Raw genomic sequence first — 22,707 nt, forward strand, 5'->3', positions numbered from 1 at the left:
TAGCAGGGCAGATTTCTGCATCAACAGAATGTCTCAAAGCAGTTCTGAAATGAATTAAGTTTTTATTTTCCAAAAGACAGTAGGAAATCAATTTAAAGCTCACAGCTTTCTCAGTTTTCCCTTTAGTTCCAAGGCTCAAATTTGCTCTGGGTTAAGATTACCACACAGTGCACTGAACATTAAAGATTCCTTCCTTACCACTAAAGACTGAGTGGCCCAAAGCCTCAGCTCTTGGCTGCCTTCTCTCTACACTCATCCCCTCCAAGAACTTATCCTGCTGGATGGACTTAAATAGCATCCATATGCTATTTTTGCAGTCCTAATGAACTCCAAATTTCTCTATCCATCTGATACAACCCATCTACTTGTATAAATCTATCTACTTGTGTGTCTCAGATTTAGCAAGCCTCAGAACACAATTCTGGATCAGCACTCGGAACTGGCTCCTCCAGTGTTCTTGAGCTCAGCAAGAGCCACCACCTTTCTCTGGGGGTTACTCTTGACTTCTCTTACGCCCCTGCTCCCCACACATGCAATTCAACAAGTGCTCTCAGCCCTACCTGTAAAACATATGCCGAATCCTACCGCTTTAGATACCTCCACTCCTACCATGTAGCCTGAACTACATCTGCTCTTGCTTAGACAGGGGCAACGGTCTCCTCCCACAGGCAGTTTGCGACAGAGCATAATCTACGAACCAGAAGTCAGACCTGATCACTCCTCTGGCTTCCCATCAAACTCAGAAGAAAATGCAAACTCCTTTCAGGAAGCTACACGGCACTTGACACTGTCTTAGGTACTTGTTTACTGCCGTTGACTCCTCCATCACGTAAGTTATATGGGAAAGGGACTTCGCCTTATTCACTGCTATATCCCCGGTGCCTGCAGAGGTACCCAGCACGTTACACACTCAAATTCATTGAGTGAGTCAATGAACTTTGCTCTAATGGTACAGATTTTTGGTTTTAATGAGCATTATGCAGCCCTTACCTAGCCGCAACAAAACTTTGAAACTTAAGGCTTTGATATTCTTCTATCAGCAGAATTTCAGACTAGTAACTTAAACCTGTCAAATGTGAGTAGTTACTTTATCTCTTATAGTAACTTTGGGTGATTATTCTTTTCTTTCAGAGGCGCTAGAGGTATACGCCACACTTGAATAAAATTTCAAGCCATCAGGACAAATGTGTGTTGCACTTTATGACAAATGCTCCACTACTGTAGCTCTCTGTACATGGAAACTGCCTTTACTGAGTGGGCTCGCACATGGGCGGGGGAGAGAACATGTGCAAAAGCACAGTTAGAAATGAAAAAGCAGCAAATATCTTTGTGTGATTGTAAAATATACTCAAAGGGAAATTTAGCGAGCAGCAGAGTACAGAGGGGCTTATCCACCTGGCTAAGGGCTGTAACAGTAGACAACTGTGGTCTTTTCTCCATTTTGGAAAGTGTAAAGGAGAGGATGGTGGGAGCAAGGGGTAGAGAGGCAACAACCAGCCTGGAGGCAGACACTTTAGGAGGCTCTAGAAGCAATCCAGGCAAAAAAAAACTGTGGCTACAGTTAGGAAGATATCCCTTTGGGCTCCAGTCTAAACTGCTACGAAGCCTCCACGCATCTTCTCTACTCCGGGCCTGCCTGAATGACTGAATTTTGGTAAACGATCACTGATTTTGCAGAGGTTTCTTTCTGAAGATCTTTGGTATTGTTATCTATAGAAGTCTTATTCATACTCCTGACCTATTTTTCTTTATCCTTGTAACAAAAGCGTGAAATGCAGTCATTAACCATTTGTTCCTTTCGTGGTGTCAACTTTAGGAAGATTTTATGGTCCAGTGATAGTCATGTGGTTCTCGGATGGCAAGGGGTAAGAAGCACAGTGGGGCCCTCTCAGGTGCTCTGTATCACACAGCCATCTCCCTTTTCAGGACACAGGAAGACACTTCTGCTCCTTCAAAAGTCTGTGCCCCTTAGTGTACTGCTCAAACTAATACTGAGGTCAGGAGGCAGATGAAACACGTTATCCCCCAACTCTTGCCGTCTTGCCTTTAAGTAAACCTCCTTCTTTAAATGGAAATCATTGCAAAGAACTCCAGTGATCAATTTAGAAATATCCAAACCCTTCTCCAACCTCTTCTGCCTCTGCTTCAATTAGTACCCCCAGTCTTACAGAATCCTCATTAGTTCTGAACAATAAGACTCCTCAGTTATAACGTACTTTTGGTAAGAGAATTCCTCTTACCACTTCTACCTGCTTCAACTTTTATTAAGAATAAAATACTTTCCTCAAAATCTAAAAAAGGGAACCATGACCAGGGATTAAGTGAACATAGTATCTATTTTTTATTATGAAACATTAAATTTTGACACATTGCTTCATTTGCTTTTTAAAAATCTATTATCTGACTTAAACCTATTCAGCAAAAATGCCAATAAATTATATAAATCATAGTTTGGGTCTTTTTAAAACTAGGACCATACTGTTTTATGATAATCAGACAACAATACTAAATCTGAGTTGTATGAGCTGTTATTTTGTAATGTTTTAAAGTTTAGCTTAAAATAAAACCCAACCCAACCCAACAGCATGCTAATACACTGTTGCAAAACGTTCTGAGAAACACCCTCCTCATCTGTGAGTGTCAGTATCCTTCGGTGTCTTCCCTGAAAAACAATACAGAGTGCAGCCATATCAGGTGTCAAGGCACTCATTCTAAACTGTCCTATCCTGCCCATCTTAGGAGTCACACTGGATGGAGGGCTGACGATCTATATTATGCCCCAGCCCATGCTATCTTGCCTTTCAGTAAATCCATTTCTTTAAAGGGAAATCATTAGCTAAGAAGCCCAATGCTGAATTTAGAAACAATGATTCCAATACACATTAAATCGAATGTGTTAGTACTTAAAGTCACGTATTCTGAAAAGTGAAAATAATAGACTAATACAGAACATAGGTAAACAACCAATAAACTAAGGCAAATAGCACTGCCACCACATGCTTTAAAATGGTGTATTTTTAGTGTCTGAAGCTCTTCGCAAATTATCATTCGGAACAATTCAGATGAATTTCAATAAAAGATGTGTGTTCTGCAGGAAGTTAGTTTTAGGGTGTTCAACATGGGTGGCATCATTAAAAAATACATCAATAGTCTTATTAGTGAGTATTTTCCATTTGGGTTTCTAAATCTTTATTTTCTGTGGAGGCAAACCAAAGCACTGTCTTCAGACTCCATCTTCAAAGTTACAATATAGTCTCTACCATTCCTAGAGATTTAAAGCTAGATAGGACCCTGGTCCTTGCCATTATCTTCATCTTCGTCTTCCTCATCATCCTGGTCTCCGGATTCAAGTTCATCCTCTTCTTCAACCTAAAGGGAATATGTACATTTGAACACTGTTAAGATTTGTTCACTTCATTTTCAACATGTAATGACACGTACCACTTGATAAATTCTTTATTCCAGTAACTGTAGCAGATTACAAGCCATCTGATTTCCTTGATGATGATAATATGAGAGGAGATATACAGCTTAACAGGTCATACCTGTCTACACACAAATCTGGACCAAACATGACAAAAGAGAATGGCACATCTGGATAATGAGAGTCTTATGACCACAGGACCAAATCAATTCATTACTAGGCTCAAAGCCCAAAAGAGAGCCAGTTAACAAATACTGGAAACTGTGCCTGTATGGTTTACATCAATTCACTGAACCCCAGGAAAGCAATGCAGATGATACCTCATTCATGTACCTACATATTTACGCCTGTAATAATGGATATCTAGGCACAACACTTCCATGCTACAGTACAATTTTTAAAAATATATTATAGGGGCACCTAGGTGGCACAGTCAGTTAAGCATCCGACTACTGATTTCGGCTCAGGTCATGATCTCGCAGTTTGTGAGTTCAAGCCTTGCATCAGGCTTTGTGCTGATAGTGCGGAGCCTGCTTGGGGATTCTGTCTCTCCTCTCTGCCCTTCCTCTGCTTGTACATGGCCTCTCTCTCTCTCTCTCTCTCAGAATAAATAAACTTAAAAAAATACATACATATATACATATGTATGTACAGATATAATTTTTGGAAAGATTTCAATCTTACCGGGTGACCAAGTTCCTTGAGTTTATTCTTTAATGAAAATATTTTCTGATCCTGATCAGCCAACAGCACCAACAGATCATCTTGCTCTTTTTTAGAATCTGTAACATCCACCTCAAGTTTGTTTTTCTCATTTTGTAAAATGGCAATGGTGCTGTTAGATGCATCCAGCTGCTCTTTAATAGCAGCTCTTTCCTCAGACAAAGCTTTAATTTCATTCTGGGAAAAGAAAGGTGAAAATCAACTGATCTAAGATTAGCATTCATTCTCACAGGATTTTTAACAAATAGGCTCATTCTTTTTCTTTTTTTAGGTTCATTCTTTCTGTGATGATCTGAGGAGTTTGGCGGTGGAGATTTTAGGAATAGAACACACACACACACACTCATCCAGTAACAAGAGAATTTATGTTAGGCTATATACATCAAAGATGGTTATTATGAAAAGATACAGTTTAATATCCAAAAACTAGTTTTAATGAGCTATTTTTCAAAAATCCTAAGAGATAATACCATTTCAGATAATTGTAAGAATAAAGACACAAAACATTTTACAGCAGAGGCCTGATCAGCATCAGAAATTAGAACTCAGGTTAAAATTTTTTTTAGCCCAACTTCATGCATACAATCTACAGCTTAAAGATAAATTTGATCACTATCCAAAAGGCACAATCACACATTACCTTCCCTTTTGCATTTTTTTATATGAATAAAAAATTCCCTTTTAGGGGCGCCTGGGTGGCTCAGTCGGTTAAGCGTCCGACTTCAGCCAGGTCACGATCTCTCGGTCCGTGAGTTCGAGCCCCGCGTCAGGCTCTGGGCTGATGGCTCAGAGCCTGGAGCCTGCTTCCGATTCTGTTTCTCCCTCTCTCTCTGCCCCTCCCCCATTCATGCTCTGTCTCGCTCTGTCCCAAAAATAAATAAACGTTAAAAAAAAAAAAAAAAAATTCCCTTTTAGTTTTATTATTTCTACCTCATTCCTCTCTTTATGTTATTTATTCTGATTTCTCTGTCACACTAAATAGGCTGGCAGGATTCAATGTGCCCGTGTCCTTAGTTTGAAGGGAAGCCCACATGTGGCTTGGGTTTTAGCCCAAGCTGTGCTCTTTATTTCTTATTGTGATTAGACATTGACAAGAAAACTAAACTTTAAATGATTTCCACTTTCAAAGTACATCATATACAGTCTTACTTTATATATATGATGTCATCATTTGAAATGGCATTTAAAAAGGCTTCACTTGTGCCATCTTTACTCATCCAAATAGCAATGGCCATGCTGTGAGATAAAATTATACCCCATTAGCTTTCCTCATAAATCGAAGAATTGGGGACGTTAAATGAAATACAATCAAATTTCCTGGAGTCATTTCCTAGAATACGCAACAAATAAGAGTTTCACCAAAAAGCAACCTTTAATTCTTTCGTTTCCTGTAATAATGCTGATAGTCTTCCTTCCACGTCCGTCGTCTTTGCAGCTGCTACAGCTTCACTCTCTCCTGGTACAGGGGCTGGTTTTGCCTGAAAGTAGAAATTGGCGGGGGGTGGGGGAGGGGGAAGTTCCTTTAAAGTTACAGGCAACAGGCAATTCCAAAGGTTATTTAATTTTCTCGCTATTTTGAAACTATGCCCAATAGCAGAAATACAATTCCTGTACTGCAGAACTGTAGAATTCCTTATGTATACTGACACGCACTGAAGCGCTCTCCCCGGGAAAGACCAGCAGTCCCTACAGCAGAGCAGGAGGCTGGGTCAGGATCGGGTGCAGCACTGGACCTCCATGGAGCATGAGGAGAGCTGGGTTAAGCAGCCTCAAGGTCAGACTATAGCTATAACATAGCATTTAATAGGCAGAGAAAAATTTTCAAAGCCCTTTCCTCAGGAAATTTCTAGAAGTCCACATTATCTTCTCAGAGAGACAGGTGAGGAAAGAGAGCTAAATGACATAAATTGGTAAAATGCTAAGATTTTCTTAAGTGCTAATAGGAAATATTCTTAAATCATAGTGGTTTTTTTTTTTAGTGTTTATTTATTTATTTTTGAGAGGTAGAGCAGGGGTCGGGGCAGACAGAGAATCCCAAGCAGGCTCTGTGCTGTCGGTGCAAAGCCTGACACAGGGCTCTCACCCATGAACCATGAGATCATGACTCATGACCTGAGCCTAAATCAACAGTCGGATGCTTAACCAACTGAGCCACCCAGGTGCTCCATTAAATGATAGTTTTCTAATCTTTCGCCACCTTTTTTTTTTTTCTTTAAAGTACTGGGAAGGAGGGTGCTGATGTAACAAATACCTGAAAAATGTGGAAGGGTCTTCAGAACTGGTAGCAGCTAGAAGAGTTTTGAGATACATGTCAGACAAAGCCTAAACTGCCCCAAAGAGACTGTCACTAGAAATATGGACATTAAGGGCAATTCTGGTGAGGGCTCAGAAAGAAAGGGGAACTAGAGAGAAAGCTTCTATGGCCTTGGAGAAAACATCACCGTGAATAGAATATTGGTAGAAATACGGATGGAAAGGTTGTTTGCCTGAGATGGAAATGAAGAACATGTTACTGGAAAGTAGAAGAAAGAGATCCTTGTTATAAAGTGGCAAAGAAACTGGCTGAATTATGTTTTAGTGCTTTGTAGAAAGTAGAATTGGTAAGTGATGAACTTGGATATTTCATGGAGATTTCTAAGCAAAGTGTTAAAGAAAGGCATGGCCTGGTTTCTCCTTGCTGCTTACAGTAAAATGTGACAGGAGATACATTTTTTTTTTTTTTAATCTTAGAGAATATGCAAGCAGGGGAGAGGGGCAGTGGGGCGGGGGGGGGGGGGGGGGGGGGGGGGGAGGGGGAGGGAGGGGGGGGGGGAGGGAGGGAGGGAAAGAGAAGGAGCCTGACATGGGGCTCGATCCCACAACTCTGGGATCATGGTCTGAGCCAAAATCAAGAGTCAATTGACTAAGCCACCCAGGCTCCCCGAGAGAGATACATTTCAGAAGGAACTGTTAAGCAAAAGGGATCAGAACATGAAGATTTAGAAAATAGCCTATCCCTATTGCAATAAATGACAAAGTGTGTTGTGCTGAAATATCAAGGATGTGGCTGGACTCCCATTTGTAAAGAAGTTACTTTCGTAACTCATGGACCCAATCAACCATTTGAGCAGAAGCTGAAATAGAGATGCGATTATCTAGGAAGGATCCGGAGGGCCTTCTTATCCAATGGCTTGGATCCCTGTGTATTGCATGGGGTTTTTAAGAATTTTATACCAGCAGAAAACCTGTCAGCTTGGACTGAAGGGGACACAGATGGGATAAAATATAAAATACCAGCAAAATGAACCATCAAATAATGGATTATACTGATCTGGTGAGTCTGACTCTAATATGGCTGTCACCATGGCCAAGAAGCCTATGTGACCAGAACTCTGGCTAGTAAGCAACCTAAAAGGGAAGGTGCAGTCTGACACATTTGCTTCTTTTACATAGTGGCTGAGAAATAACATCCTAACCTTGTGTTAACTATTTTTCAGGGAAAAAAAAAAGTAATAATTAACTCACAAATGTTTCTGTTTTCTGTAACAGCTCCTGCTTTTCTGTCTGCAGTTTGGTGATCTCCACAGATTGTGAGTTTAACTGAGACTTTAATGTTGCCAGTTCCTAAGAGACAAAAATAGTTGAGTTGTAACATTAAATAGCATTAATTGCATCAAGGAAATATCTAGTTACAGGAAGAAATTTAAAATTATTTCCTTTCTTGACCTTTCTAAAATCACAACTTCCAAGTTTGAAAATCTAATTCTAAAAAACCATTCTTGAACTTTGGCGTCAAGCTAGAGAATTAAGCAAGTTTGTGATACATATTCACCTCTGACTTCTCCTGAGAGTCCATGTAAAAAATCACAAAGTAGGGGATGAAGGGAAAGAGGAAGGAAGGGAGGGAGGAAGGAAGGATGGATAAAAGGAAGAGAGAGAGAGGGAGGGAGAATCGCACAAGGTGAAAGAGAATCAAAGAAAAAAGAGCAATAAAATTGAGGAATTTCAGTAAACAAATGACAGTGGTAACTGATGCAGCACACCTGAGAAAGACAACTTAACTGACACTTGAGAAAGCCCAGCTGCTACCTGACTTACAAGGCACAACTGTTAAAGGCTTGGGAACTGGTACCATAAGATATCTCTGGAAGTGTGGGTAAAAATGGGGTCAAAACCAGCAGGGCTGGTTGAGGCGTGCCTGGGTGGCTCACTTTGGTTGAGTGTCCAACTTTGGCTCAGGTCGAGACATAGAGGTTCTCGAGTTTGAGCCCCGCGTCGGGTTCTGTGCTGACAGCTTGGAGCCTGAAGCCTGCTTCAGATTCAGTGTCTCCCTCTCTCTCTGCCCCTCCCCTGTGCTCTCTCTCTCTCTCAAAAAATGAATGGACATTAAAAACAAACAAAACAAAAAACAAAAAACCAAACAGCGGGACTGGTTCAAAGTCTGCTTAGGAAGACCACCAGATCCCTGTCCCCATCTCATGTATCAAGCAACTGTTCTTCTCTTGGCCAAAGACTAGGGGTTTATTATTTGCAAAGGGAAATAGGATATTTTTAGACTCCGGACCACAAAAGATAGATGAAAGAAGTCGGTACTGTAGTGAAAAGGAGGGAATTAATTCAAAGTTTACATGTCATTAATAATGAAATTCCCAACTTTCTTGCCCTCTCCCCACCAGAAATGCACAGGGAAAGAAAGGCGATTATAACCATGGTTCTCAAAGAAGGGAATCCCCCTCACAATATTTGGCAACATCTGTAGACGTTGGGTAAGTGGTGGGATGCTGTCATGTAAAAAGCTAATTTATTCTCTTAAACCTTTCTATCATGTGCATATGTGGCTTTCCTTGGATTTTTTTTTTCAGTTAAATAAATAAGTTACATAGACACTAAGATTATGGACAATTTTGGTTTTCTTTTTATACAGTATTTTACTATGTAAGAAACAAAACTGTCAAAAAAAGAAACAAAACTGTAATTTAAAATATATCTTTTAAAAATATGTATCCTTTTTAACAATGTAAAATTGAAAAAGAAAATAAATTGCAGAAAGGGGGTGCCTGGGTGGCTCAGTCAGTTAAGTGTCCAACTCTTGATTTTGGCTCAGGTCATGGTCTCATGGTTTGTGAAATTGAACCCCACGTCAGGCTCTGTGCCAACAACACACAGAAATATCTAGCTAAAGTTTCACTGGGAAACACCAAGTAAAAATTTTTACTTGGGATTTATAAACTAAGATCATTTATTAATAACTAATTCCCTTTAATTTTAATATAGCTCTAGTGTAGGTAGACTTAATAAAACCCAAACAGTATATTAATTTTCCTTACAAGAATAAAACACTGTGGACAAATATTGTAAATATTGTAAATCCTTAATGACAAATTATTATTATTATTTTTAAAGCCTGACTGTAGAATCTACTCTGGGGTACATGGATATTATCAAAATATGACACAGTTTCTCTGTGTACGGTCACTCCTCTCTTGGATCAGCCATGTCAGTGGGCTAGGACCAGATGACTAGTAGAGGAGAAGGAAGTGAATTTAGGTTGTCTGGGCTGTTGACTTCTTCCTTTAGAATTACTTTTTGTTTTTTAAAAGAAACAAAAGAAACATACATTCTTTTTATAAGAAAGGAAGGAAGAAGGGTAGGATAGAATAAAAAAGAGGAAAGAAAGAAAAATTTAAAAGGAAAAACTCAACTTGTTTAGGGATAGTATACTAAGGAGCAATCTGATACTTTTCTAGACTTTTCTTCCAATATTTAATTCTATACATAAGTAATTCCTTTCTCCCTTTTCTAGTTCTTATTAAACAAATATATTTAATATTCTATATTCTATTAATAAAGTTAGATCTGCATACCTACTTTCATTTTTTTTTAAGTTTATTTATTTATTTTTTAATATATGAAATTTATTGTCAAATTGGTTTCCATACAACACCCAGTGCTCATCCCAAAAGGTGCCCTCCTCAATACCCATCACCCACCCTCCCCTCCCTCCCACCCCCCATCAACCCTCAGTTTGTTCTCAGTTTTGTTTTTTTTTTTTAATTTTTTTTTTTTTAACGTTTATTTATTTTTGAGACAGAGAGAGACAGAGCATGAACGGGGAGGGTCAGAGAGAGAGGGAGACACAGAATGGGAAGCAGGCTCCAGGCTCTGAGCCATCAGCCCAGAGCCCGATGCGGGGCTCAAACTCACGGACCGTGAGATCGTGACCTGAGCCGAAGTCGGACGCTCAACCGACGGAGCCACCCAGGCGCCCCTGTTCTCAGTTTTTAACAGTCTCTTATGCTTTGGCTCTCTCCCACTCTAACCTTTTTTTTTTTTTTTTCCCTTCCCCTCCCCCATGGGTTTCTGTTAAGTTTCTCAGGATCCACATAAGAGTGAAACCATATGGTATCTGTCTTTCTCTGTATGGCTTATTTCACTTAGCATCACACTCTCCAGTTCCATCCACGTTGCTACAAAAGGCCATATTTCATTTTTTCTCATTGCCACGTACTATTCCATTGTGTATATAAACCACAATTTCTTTATCCATTCATCAGTTGATGGACATTTAGGCTCTTTCCATAATTTGGCTATTGTTGAGAGTGCTGCTATATAAGTTTATTTATTTTGAGAGAGAGTGTGTGTGCACAAGTAGGGGAGGGGCAGAGAAAGAGGGAGAGAGAGAATCCCTAGCAGGCTCCTGGCTGGAGCCCAAAAAGAGGCTCGATCTCACGAACCATGAGATCAGGACCTAAGCCAAAATCAAGAATTAGATGCTTAACCAACTGAGCCACCCAGGCGCCCCTATACTAGAATTATAAATATTACGATAACCAAGTAGGAAAAAGTTTAATTTGCTTTTCTAGATATTATAAATTACTCTAGCAGAAAATTTTTGTTTTTCTTTTTTTAGCTAGTCATCTGAGATAAACCAACATTTTTCTGGAGAAAATGGTCTAAACACTGAATACATTCAAGTATGCAATTGTCATGGTCAATAGTAAATGAAAATTGGGCATAAGATTTTATATCTTCATATTTGCAGCTTATAAATACACTTAAATTTTCCTTAATTGTTAGGTCACTGATAATCTACAAATAACTGGGGTGAGATATTCAGATCTGTTAAAAAGAACACAATTAAAAAATAAAAACACTTAACAAAAAGCAAAATACCATTACCATACAATGTTTTTTACGTTTATTTATTTATTTTGAGACAGAAAGAGCTGGGGAGGGGCAGAGAGAGAGGGAGACAGAGAATCCTAAGCAGGCTCCATGCTATCAGCGCAGAGCCTGACACGGAGCTTGATCTCATGATCTCAGGAACTGTGAGAAATCAAGCTGAAATCAAGACTTAGATGCTTGACTGAGCCACCCAGGTGCCCCCAATTACCATATAATTTAAAAAGCTCTTGGACTTTCAAATAACTATCTTCACTATCAAATTTTGCTTACATTAGCAAAAGTAGTTCTAGATTAGTGAAACTACAGAGCTGTTACTCTATTATAATTAAAACAACACAAAATAGAACTTGGATCAAGCCAGAAAATTACCTGTTTTAATTCTGCAATTTGTTCAGAATCTTGAGCAGAAGCTGTTGCTGAAGACTGTTCATTTGTGCCAGGTGATGCTTGGGAAGATTTCTACAAATACCATAGAAATAAACTATGAAATAAATTTAGTCTAAAGAGATAGGAAACAAAACAGAACTATACACGTATAAGCTATGCCTTACAGAGGCTTACCAAAAATTTCACATCAACATTTTAGTTTTTATATCCAAGATAAAATTTCAACATAGCACACGCTGTCTACAATAGTTAATAAATTTATACTTATACCAAGTAATTATTAAATCTAAGCACTTATCTGAAGTTATATGGAGAAAGAGCATAAACACAAGTATTTATTAAGTGATTTCCATGTATTAAAAGAGCTTTATACACAGTAGCTCATTTAATTCTCTCAACACCAAAACAGATATGACCACTACCAATTTACAGATCAGTAAAAAAGTTTAAAGAGGTTAACTAAGTTGCTTAAATTCAATGAGCTGGGGAGTGCTGAAGCTTTAGACAGTTTGACACCAAAGCTCATAATCTAATTTTTTAAACGTAAACTCTATGCTGAATGTGGGGCTCAAACTCATGGCTCTGAGAGCATGTTCTACCAACTGAGCCAGCCAGGAACCGCCCCCCCCCCCCAAAAGCTCATATTCTAAAGCCTTATGATGATATTTTGGCTTAAAGGATCCAGAAAAATAAACAAACGGGATAATGAGAATTGCTCTTGACCTCTTAAAATTTTTTTAACATTTACTCACCAAATTTTCAATCAGAGAGTCCTTTTCAGCCAGCTGGCTTTGTAAAAGCTCCTGATTACTTTTTAATTCTTCTATCTCTTCTCGTAACCTCCCAACTTCTTCTGGCTGAATGCCATTCATCTGAGTTGCGTCACTGTAAGAACCTTGATGCGGATTATCTTTTCCTATTAAAACAGGAATAAAGTTTGAAAAGCCAGCATGAAACTTAGGTTTTTCATTTCTTGAATGAGAAGATTTAAATATAAAAATATAAAATTTCCTTAATTCAATTACTTTGGTGGCACTTTTGTAATAAGCACATTTCATTTTTGCAGAACAGTGTACTGATAAAAATAGTGAAGTGATGATATTTTCAGGTTTCTGGGGAGAAACACAGCATAGTCTTATTAAGACTAAACTGCATGGTTTGGTGATCTACAATTAAGAATTACAGTAGTTTCAATTCCAATTTGGTCAATTAATATAAGAAAACAAAATCCCTTTTAAAATCTTCGCAAAGGAATAGTATTCTATGTGGACTACAATAACTGACAGATTATTGTTATAAATAAAGGAAGAGGTTAATTTTTTCTGAAAATTTTAGTCACCTTCATATAAATAAAACAAACTGTATTTCTAAATAGCTAGCATTCCAATCATAGGCACTACAGGATGATGCTATTTATAAGCATTTGACTTACCTGTGCCAGGCACTGAACTAAAATTCTATATATTAATTCATTTGATTCTCAGATGACACAGATGCTATTATCAGTTCCATTGTGCAGATGAGGAAACAGAAAGATTAGAGCAGTCATGCTCAGTTGGCTATACATCAGAATCACCCAGAAGCCTGTCATAATTATTAATGCTTGGCTCCATCCCAACTAATTAAAATCAAACATTTGAGTGGGGTCTCAGTATTGGTGGTATTAAAAAAAGAAAAAAAAATATCTCAGGATATTCTAATGTGCAGCCAAGGCTGAGAATCAAAGGAAAAGATACTGAAATATGTACCAAGAAACCTGTGCTATAAACTCTGATTTACACATTTGTTATAGTGATTAAGGTTAGAGAAAGACTAGTCCGCAAGAATAACCTGTTAGACTCAGTCCAGCTTTTGAGGACACTACAACAGTTACAACCAGTTATACCTACCTAGCTGTACTTTAAGAAGATTATACTGATCTTTGTGTTGCTGAATCTGAGATACTTGCTGTGTGACTGCTGTCTGGAGCTGTTCATTTTGACATTTTAACGTAGAAATTTGCTGCTTTAATTCCTCAAGCTGCAGATCCTGTAAAACAAAACATAATTTAAGTGTTTAAATTTATACTAATTAGCATTAAGAAGATGAGCAAACTAAAAATCAGAGATCATTCTGGGTAATGATGCTAAAGTACTCAACAATTCCAGAATCACTCAACCATTAATAATACATTAATGTATGCACAAAGGTCAACTAACGTGTAGCAGAACCATAAAATTTCCAGTAAGGCCCCGTTAATAATAAGCACAATAGCACAGCCTGCAATCTCACTGCAATTACTGGGGTGGGGAATGGTCAATTTTAAAAACTCCATTTTATGGTCCATCAAACCATTTAAGAAATTCATACCAAACTATTTAAGAAACTCAGTATATGTATACATGCATCTATATTACTTTTAATGTAAAAGATAATTTCTAGAATAGAACATTTAGAAAACCAAAAAAGAAAAAAAAAAAAAGAACTCCAACTCTTACCACCCTAATATAACTAGTTGGATATGATCTGTTTCTTTATTTTCTTCTAATTTTTTTCCAATCCAAGTGTTTTAAACTTGTCACACTCAGTCCATATGTCATTCTGTAGCTTTTACTTACTATTCAATTATAAGTTCCCCATATTACTAGTTTTTTGCAATCATAACTTTTAATGTTTACTCAGTATCAGTAGATGCAATATAATTTATATTCAAAAGCAACACCAAGGATGCTTTCCATTTTTCTAGATAATAATTATCATTACAATAAATATCATAGTCATATTTTCATTTCCCTGTATTCTGAAGAATTTCCTTAGGATGGATTCTCAAATGTCATTCAGTTTATATAAATATTTTATAGCTCTTAATGCTTATTGCCTAATTTTCAAATGGCATTTTAAATGATGAGAATATTTAAAATTAACATTTCTAAAGCACAGTCATTATAGTAATTGTGTCAAATCACTCTTTTCTTCTTCCAAATTAACCATATTTATCAGCCCCAAGTGTAGGCTGTAACATCACATTCCAAGTATTTATTTTCCATTGCTCTAAAGATATTACATCTTACCATCTGGAAGTGACTCCATATTTGTACTAAAATATAGATGAGAAACCCTAATAACCATGGGTGGGTTAATGATTTAAGTTTGAATCATCCAAAGAAGATTCTAATTTACTGATTGCTTATAAACTGAAAAGCTCAGACTGAGTGCTAAATATACCACTATATTTTTATTCTTTCTCAGAATTCCAATCTCAACAATATAGACTGTGGGGAAGAACACACAGCGGTTCTCGTTTAGAGGGCTCTACCCAAGCTTGCACTTGCCACATGGGCCTCAAACTGTGTACAATCAGCAGGGGGTGGAGGGCAGTGCAGGGCAGAGGGCGCAACCTGCTTCACTGGACTGTCACCAGTATATTGTTTCTAAATGACACTGGCATTTTAATAACATCAGTACTGCCATCTTCCAGGTAATACTGCAGCACTGTTTAGGATTCCAATCAAGGTATATACCATGATGAGGAATTAAATGAGAGAAAGAAACAAGAAATACACTCTGAGAAATGTAATAGAAAGTTTAAGGTGCTCAAGATAATGCAAGAGTGGAATTCTCTGGTGTTCTGAAGAGAAAATGTCAGCTGATGATTCTGAGAACGCAGTTTTGACTTTCATCATCACTCTCCACTCTCAATCAACTCCTTCTGCTATTTTCAGCATCATCTATTCAGATGTGAAAGACAGAGCTCTAAGGATTGTATCCGACCCTTTATGCTCCCTACACGTACATCCAGTCAGTACCAGGTCCTGCCAATTTCATTTGCTTTGGTCACCACATTTCTCAGATCTGCCCCCTCAACACTACATAGCATGAGTTTTAGGGTCCCAGTAATACACATGTTTTTGAATTCTGTTCCACCAATCACTGAGTGACCCTGGAGAAGTTTAAATTCTGTAAGTGTTAGATTCCTCATTGATTTTTATATGAAGGTATTAATTATGTTGTAGGGACGACATGAAAATTAAGCAGAACAGTGTTTAAAATGTGCTTTGTGAGCACCCAAAACACAATAAACAAAAAACAGCAGCCATTATCATCACTGGCACCATCAATGCCCCAATATCCTCCCCAATGCCTGCCATACCACCTCCCTCCCTCCAACTTTGCCTTTCAAGTTTCTACTTGGTGCAGCCACCAAGTGTCCCAGGTACATACAATAACACGTCCTGCCCCTCTCCCCTATTTCTCCTTTTGCCCAGCTTATTCCTAGTTATGCTTTTAGGACTCATGTTCTGTTTTCTCCAAGGCCCTGCTCTCACCTAGCTAAATGAGGTGCCTCTCAGTGCTGCCACATACCTTCAATTATCTGTATCACTAGACTTAATACGTTATGTGTGTCACAAAAACCTATTTATAGTTTTCTCTCCCCATGAGACTGTGATAGGGGAACGTGCCTGATTCATGCCTTCATCCACAACATCCTGCACAATCTTAACATGAGCTCTGTTTGTTGAATACTCAGGTAGTTCTAGATTATTTAGGAAAATAATGAGCTCTACTTTCTGTACCTTCTTGTATATGAAATGCCAGGAAAAACTCTTCCTCAAAGTAGAAAAGTATCAGTGCCCTAGAAAGTGTTTACAATCTGTCAATACATACTTGCTCTCGAATCATGTTTTTGTAGTGAGTCACAATACTGTCATGCTGTTCTAATGTTTTCTTCACTTCTTCTTCTTTTTTATCCTCTTCACTGGACTTATAAATAGCCTTAGTTATCACACCTATAAAAGAAAGCTTATTAAAAAAATATTTTAAAAATTTAAAATGTTATTTTATTAAGACTTAATCAGTAAAAACATATGGCCTAAATGCATGACAGAGAAGATATAGTCTTTCCAATCTTACTGAATGCCAAAAGTCCTTCAATGAACTATAGACCAAGAGCTCGGAAGAAGCCCCTACTTTTAGGCTTACCATGTAATCTACATGTGTCCAGAATATACGTATACAAAATAATCACAGGCACTTTCTAATGAAAATCAATATAAACTTTGTCTTACCTTCAAGTTCTTTTACCAGCTTCGTAAACTCATGATCAAATATCATGTATTCTGGACTGGGGAAGTTTGGCTGCGGTTTCTGAGATGCTCTGGAATACAACTCATGTTTGCTAATAAATCCTAGTTTCTCTATGAAGTTTTCTTTGCCAATCCTCTTCTCTATTAGTTGTTTTAGTTTCTCTCTACAGAGACAAGGACATTGAGATGCTTTTAAAAAAAGTCATAACAAGGGGCGCCTGAGTGGCTCAGTCGGTATAGCATCTGACTCTTGATTTCAGCTCAGGTCATGATCTCACGGTTTATGAGATTGAGCCCCAGGTGGCTCGGGATTCTCTCTCTGCCTCTCCCTTGAACACCTGTGCACACACACACACACACTCTCTCTCTCTCAAAATAAATAAATAAATAAACATTTTTTAAAAAGTCATAACAAAACACAAAAGCTTGGTCTACATTATGTTTTGGCAGAAAAAAATGTATCATTATCACTTGATGCATTAGCAGTCATTTTCCCCTGGCATCTTCCCCCCACTTACTTCATGTAGCTCTCAAGTGAGTTATCATTGAAGTAAATCGAAATGCCCAACAGAAGGGCACATAAGCCTTGTACCAACTGCTCTTCCTCGCCAAGATTTTCTGCAATTTGTCCCGTAAGCTGAAATTTTTGTTAAGGAAACTAATGGTTCATAATATCTAGCGTATTTTATTTTACAGTTTGAATTTGACACACATTTCATGTAAGAATTTCTACAAAAATTCTATGTATAGTCTAGGCAAGCATAAAACAAACAATGGCACACAGACACACACACACACACAGACACACAGCGTAAGCAAGCATCATTACGACCATAACAGTTTGAAAAGCTGCAACACAGCTGAAGAGAATTCAAATATTTAGAACACAGAGCTACCTCTAATGCAGAGGAAGAAATAAGCATACTTACATGTATCTTACTAAAATATAAAGGATACAAATGGAACATTGGCTGAATTGTGAAGAAAATGCGTTACAGCAATGGGGCAGTTGCTTAACCAGGTACAAAGCAACATTAGTAACCCAACTCTTGTCTGTATTTTGCTTCCCTGCAATAGACAAGTTGGCAGAAATCTCATTTACTTCTTTTAAACTTAATGTTGCCCTAAGACCCCCTCCACTTGCATTAAAAGATCTTTAACATCTTATAAAAGATGTATTAGGAATCTAGACATAAAAAACTGAACAAGAGAATTCATTCTTTTGTCCTTTATGGGTCATATTTCCCAAAATGAACAGAAGGCAGAAATTAGAATTGATTCAGGTTCATAAACATATACCAGGTTATCCAAAATACTATCAGTGGAAAAACCTGGTCTGCTAAGGAAGATGCATGATGTGAATGTTTGAAAAAATTTATCAGTCTGAAACACTTTATAATAACATAAACTCAAAAAAAAAAATAATAACATAAACTTGCCAGGCAAATTTATGATGTTCCAATTAGAATTTTAGAAACAAGTTTCTGATGAGAGGACAATTTCTACCTTCTTCAAATATATTAGGAAAAATAAAAAGAAATCATCTCCTGAATTATTTAGTCACATTCCATTAGAATAATAAACCATGTTGCAAACTCACTGACAACATGCCAAATAATGAGAATCACAAACATAACGAAGAAGAAAAAGATTTATTTAAATTAGCTAACTGCCCCAAACCACTAATTATTACTGCTGCCAACTATAGTTAGACAATATTGAAAACTAGCACATCCATCAAAATTACAGTTTCTTAAATTTTTATACAAGACATTTGTATCTCCTATGTGGGACAGTCTCTTAGCTTATAATGTTGCCACTGCCCATATTACATTATATAACCTATAATTTTGTTTAAGAAAACAAAACTTGTTCGTAACAAGTGGAAATTAGCACAGTAATGCATTACTTTGACATAGTCTCAGAAAATATCCAAAATACAATTATTCAAAGCTAGGCAAAGAATAGATTTAAAGTAACCATCATTATGTTTTGAAAAACCATTCAGACTATTCCAATTTCATGAACTTTGATGTCAATACCCTGGCCTTTTTATAATCTGTTTTCAAGTATATTTAATATTTAATTAAACAAATTCAAAATAGACTTCTTCAAAGTGATTTGCCACCAAAGAAGCATTAATTAGCATGAATTTGGCTTTTACATGATGCATTATTCTTACGCTTTCCTTGCTCTATGTCATTACCATGCCCATGATGTATCTTCATGTTATCCAAGTAAATTTAAAAGTTAAAAAATATATAGTTATTCTCAATCGACTATGTGCCACAGAGAACTTTAATTACTCAAGTAAATAAATGAAAATACTTCATTGACTGCCCCTAAGTATATATAAAAGATTTATTACTATTTGGAATACCATTTGCACGTACCAAATATACTTGCGTTGTATATATAAGGGCATCCTATCAAATCAGTGGCTCATATATGAGTAAGCAAAAATGGAACTAGATTCAAATGTGGCTCTTCTAAACGTATATACCTTTTGGGGTCTAACTGAAGCATAAGAACAGCAAAGTTAAATAAAACTAGTTAGAATCAGATGGAACATCCCACTTAAACTATGGCAACAAAAGAAGATAAAGTATTCAGGAATGAGCCTAACCAAAACTACAAAACCTAAAGGAGGAAAATTTAAAAACACTTCTAAAGAGCACAAAAGTAGATCTAAATCAATAGAAAGACACCATGTCTTTAGACAGAAAAACTCAAGATCATAAAGACACTAACGCTATTTAAAATTTATTACATTAATATAATCCAAACAAAAATATCAAAAGGTTTTTCTCTCCACAGAACTAAAAACATCTGGTTCTCAAGTTCATATGGAGAAATAAGCAAGAATGACTAGAGACCCTGTAAATTAAAAAAAAAAAAAATGAAAAAGAGCAACAAGGAGATACTAGGTCATAAACAGACAGGAATCAAGGGATAGACAGAATGAAAAGTCCAGAGATGATCCATCTACAAATGGGAATTAGTTTATGAAAAAGATAGCATATAAGCATTAGTGGGATACAGGAGGACTTACAAAATGTTGGGACAACTAGGCAGCTATCTAAAAAAAAGATCAAAGGATCTATAACTCATACTGTTCATTAAGAAAAATGGAACAGAGGTTTAAATGCAAAAAATGAAACCAGAAACTGTGAGATGAAAATATGGGTAAATCTGTTAAAATCTTCAAGTGGGGAAGACCTTTCTAAAAAGTATGATATGAAATGTAGAAGTGATAAAGGTCTCATTAAAAAAATCCAAAACAGGGGCACCTGCGTGGCTCAGTCGGTTAAGCGGCCGACTTCAGCTCAGGTCATGATCTCGCGGTCCGTGAGTTCAGGCCCCGCGTCGGGCTCTGTGCTGACAGCTCAGAGCCTGGAGCCTGTTTCAGATTCTGTGTCTCCCTCTTGCTGACCCTCCCCTGTTAATGCTCTGTCTCTGTCTCAAAAATAAATTTAAAAAAACGTTAAAAAAAAAAAAAAAATCCAAAACAGGGTCACCTGGGTGGCTCAGTCAGTTAAGCGTCTGACTTCGGCTCAGGTCATGATCTCACGGTTTGTGGGTTCGAGCCCCAAGTCGGGCTCTGTGCTGACAGCTCAGAGCCTGGAGCCTGCTTTGGATTCTGTGTCTCCCTCTCTCTCTGCCCCTCCCCCACTCATGCTCTGTCTCCCTCTGTCTCAAAAATAAATAAACATTAAAAAAAAATTAAAAAAAACCCCAAAACAAAACACCAAGTCAAAAGACCAATAATATATCAGGAAAAATGTATTTGTAACTTATCACAGATAAGGGTTGAATTCCTTAATAAAAAATGAGTTCCTATAAAATTAGAAATTATTTAACCCAATACAAAAATGGGCAGATGATATGAAATATAAGAAATGAGAATTCATGGGAAAACTTTAAGTGGTGTATAAATATACAGAAAGCTATTCAACCTTTTAGAATCAGAAATGCAAATTAAAACTCACTAAGATAATATTTTCCACCTCTCAACCGACTGGCAAAAATACAAGTCTGTTAATACACTGTTGGTGAGGCTGTAGGGAATATAGCTCACTGCAATCTTATTTCGCACTTTGCTAGTGGTTCAAAATGGGATTAGGTAGGGAAAAAACAAGGAACAGAACAGTGAATATGCATAAAAAACACCTAAAGACACCAGAAGAAATAAGAGGCAGGGACCCAGGACAGGGGTGAGGCCATGACTTCTTACTGTATACTTTTTATAACATTTGATTTCTAAATCATGTATATACGTATATATGTATTTTAAAGTGTGTGTATGTATGTGTGTGTGTACACACACACACTTTTAAAGGACTAAATTTAATTCTAATAGTGGCAGTGTGGTGTCAGTGAAAATATTTGGTTGAGAATTAGAAGAATCAAATCTTCTATTGTCCTACCTTGTGGAAGTTCAACATGCTATGTGGACCCCAATTTCCTCATTTAGTGAACCAAGGCCTTTGGACTAAATAATCTCAAACACAGAAGTTACAAGGATAGGCTCTGAATACCAGGATTTGTATCTTGGTTCTAAAACTCAACATCCTGAAACTTTATCATTATCCTTCAATAGCAGTAATAATTAATACCCATTTCATAGAGTTGTGGAGTGGATTAAATGGGTTAATACACATTAAGAACTTAGAACAGCACATGGTACACAATAAGTGTTTCATGAGTGCTATAAACTATGAACCATCCCTTCTAGTTATACAATTCTATGCTACCTACTACTGTATTAAAAGTAGAATAATGCCCCAAATTTAAAATAGATGGCACAGGGGCGCCTGGGTGGCTCAGTCAGTTGAGCGTCTGACTGTGGCTCAGGTCATGATCTCACGGTCCGAGCCCCGCATTGGGCTCTGTGCTACCAGCTCGGAGCCTGGAGCCTGCTTAGGATTCCGTGTCTCCCTCTCTCTCTCTCTGCCCTCCCCTGCTCACATTCTCTCTCTCTCAAAAATAAAGTTTAAAAAATTTTTTTTTTAAATAAAGTAGATGGCACAACAAAGTTTGAACTAGGAAAAGGAAAAAAACAGTAAAATTGCTAGGATAAACTTTTTTTTAAACCTCAACGAAATACAGGTGGTCCTTGCTTTTTTGCTAGGTTAATAGAAACCTATGACTATTGGAAACATGCACAGTGAGGACTGTGTAATAATACTTTTTTGTGCAGACTGCATTATTATGATGTTCATCAAACCATGATTTATAATAAAGAAAATGGAAGATAAGTATACAAAAATAAGGAGATGGTTAACTAACCAATGGTATATTTATTTGGTGAAATATTATGCAACCATATAAAGTTATACTTATTTAGTGTTTAAGAACATGGAAGATATCTGTAAGGAAAGAGGCAGCATACTCAATGGAATCTAATGTATGATCACCCCTATGTAAGTAAATAGTATAGAAGAAAAAAGACTGAAATTTAACCAATAGTTACTTTTGGGTAGAAGTCCCACTTTCTACTTTTTTATTTTTGTAAACTTTCCAAAATGAAAAGAAACTAAACTATTAATGAGTGCAAAAATGCTATAGTGTTTGTCCAGTGTACAATCACAAAATGTCAGTAAGATCAACCCAACAAAATCCTGACGAAGCTGCTCTATCATCCAAAAAATAAAATTAGAGATTAGACCTTAAAGGCTATCAAAACATTCTATGTCATTGCACTTTGATCTTCTGATGGATTCTTTAGAAGATAAACACCAAGAATAGCTAAAAAAAGAAAAAAAAAGAAAAAAAGAAAAAAAAAGTCCACACTCCACTTCATAGAATAGTTTCAGAAAACTCTTCATTTTGTTTATATGTTTATGTGTGTTTGTGATTGTTTATAGGTTCAAGTCAAGAAAAAGTATGTATCTCTTTAGCACTCCAGAGTGTATGAACCACTGAGATGTGGAGAAACAAATGGAT

The 22,707-nt window shown here is 37.1% G+C and overlaps 1 protein-coding gene across 2 annotated transcripts in view; it reads right to left on the reverse strand.

Moving 5' to 3' along the window:
- Positions 1 to 2,726: 2,726 nt before the first annotated feature.
- The window catches only part of USO1 (USO1 vesicle transport factor), a 101,663-nt gene continuing 81,682 nt past the window's right edge, over positions 2,727 to 22,707 (reverse strand). For both annotated transcript variants that reach the window (XM_030313661.2, XM_030313660.1), the window contains 11 exons: positions 17,719 to 17,829; positions 17,280 to 17,398; positions 16,744 to 16,925; positions 16,343 to 16,464; positions 13,588 to 13,726; positions 12,451 to 12,614; positions 11,681 to 11,770; positions 7,652 to 7,750; positions 5,518 to 5,625; positions 4,109 to 4,324; positions 2,727 to 3,369 (listed from right to left, as the gene is read on the reverse strand). In XM_030313661.2, the coding sequence (XP_030169521.1) occupies positions 3,280 to 3,369; positions 4,109 to 4,324; positions 5,518 to 5,625; positions 7,652 to 7,750; positions 11,681 to 11,770; positions 12,451 to 12,614; positions 13,588 to 13,726; positions 16,343 to 16,464; positions 16,744 to 16,925; positions 17,280 to 17,398; positions 17,719 to 17,829 (1,440 nt within the window). In that variant the 3' untranslated portion in view covers positions 2,727 to 3,279. The remainder of the gene's footprint in view (positions 3,370 to 4,108; positions 4,325 to 5,517; positions 5,626 to 7,651; positions 7,751 to 11,680; positions 11,771 to 12,450; positions 12,615 to 13,587; positions 13,727 to 16,342; positions 16,465 to 16,743; positions 16,926 to 17,279; positions 17,399 to 17,718; positions 17,830 to 22,707) is intronic.

Source organism: Lynx canadensis, chromosome B1 (genome assembly GCF_007474595.2).
Source record: "Lynx canadensis isolate LIC74 chromosome B1, mLynCan4.pri.v2, whole genome shotgun sequence".
In the NCBI taxonomy this organism is placed as follows: Eukaryota; Metazoa; Chordata; class Mammalia; order Carnivora; family Felidae; genus Lynx; species Lynx canadensis.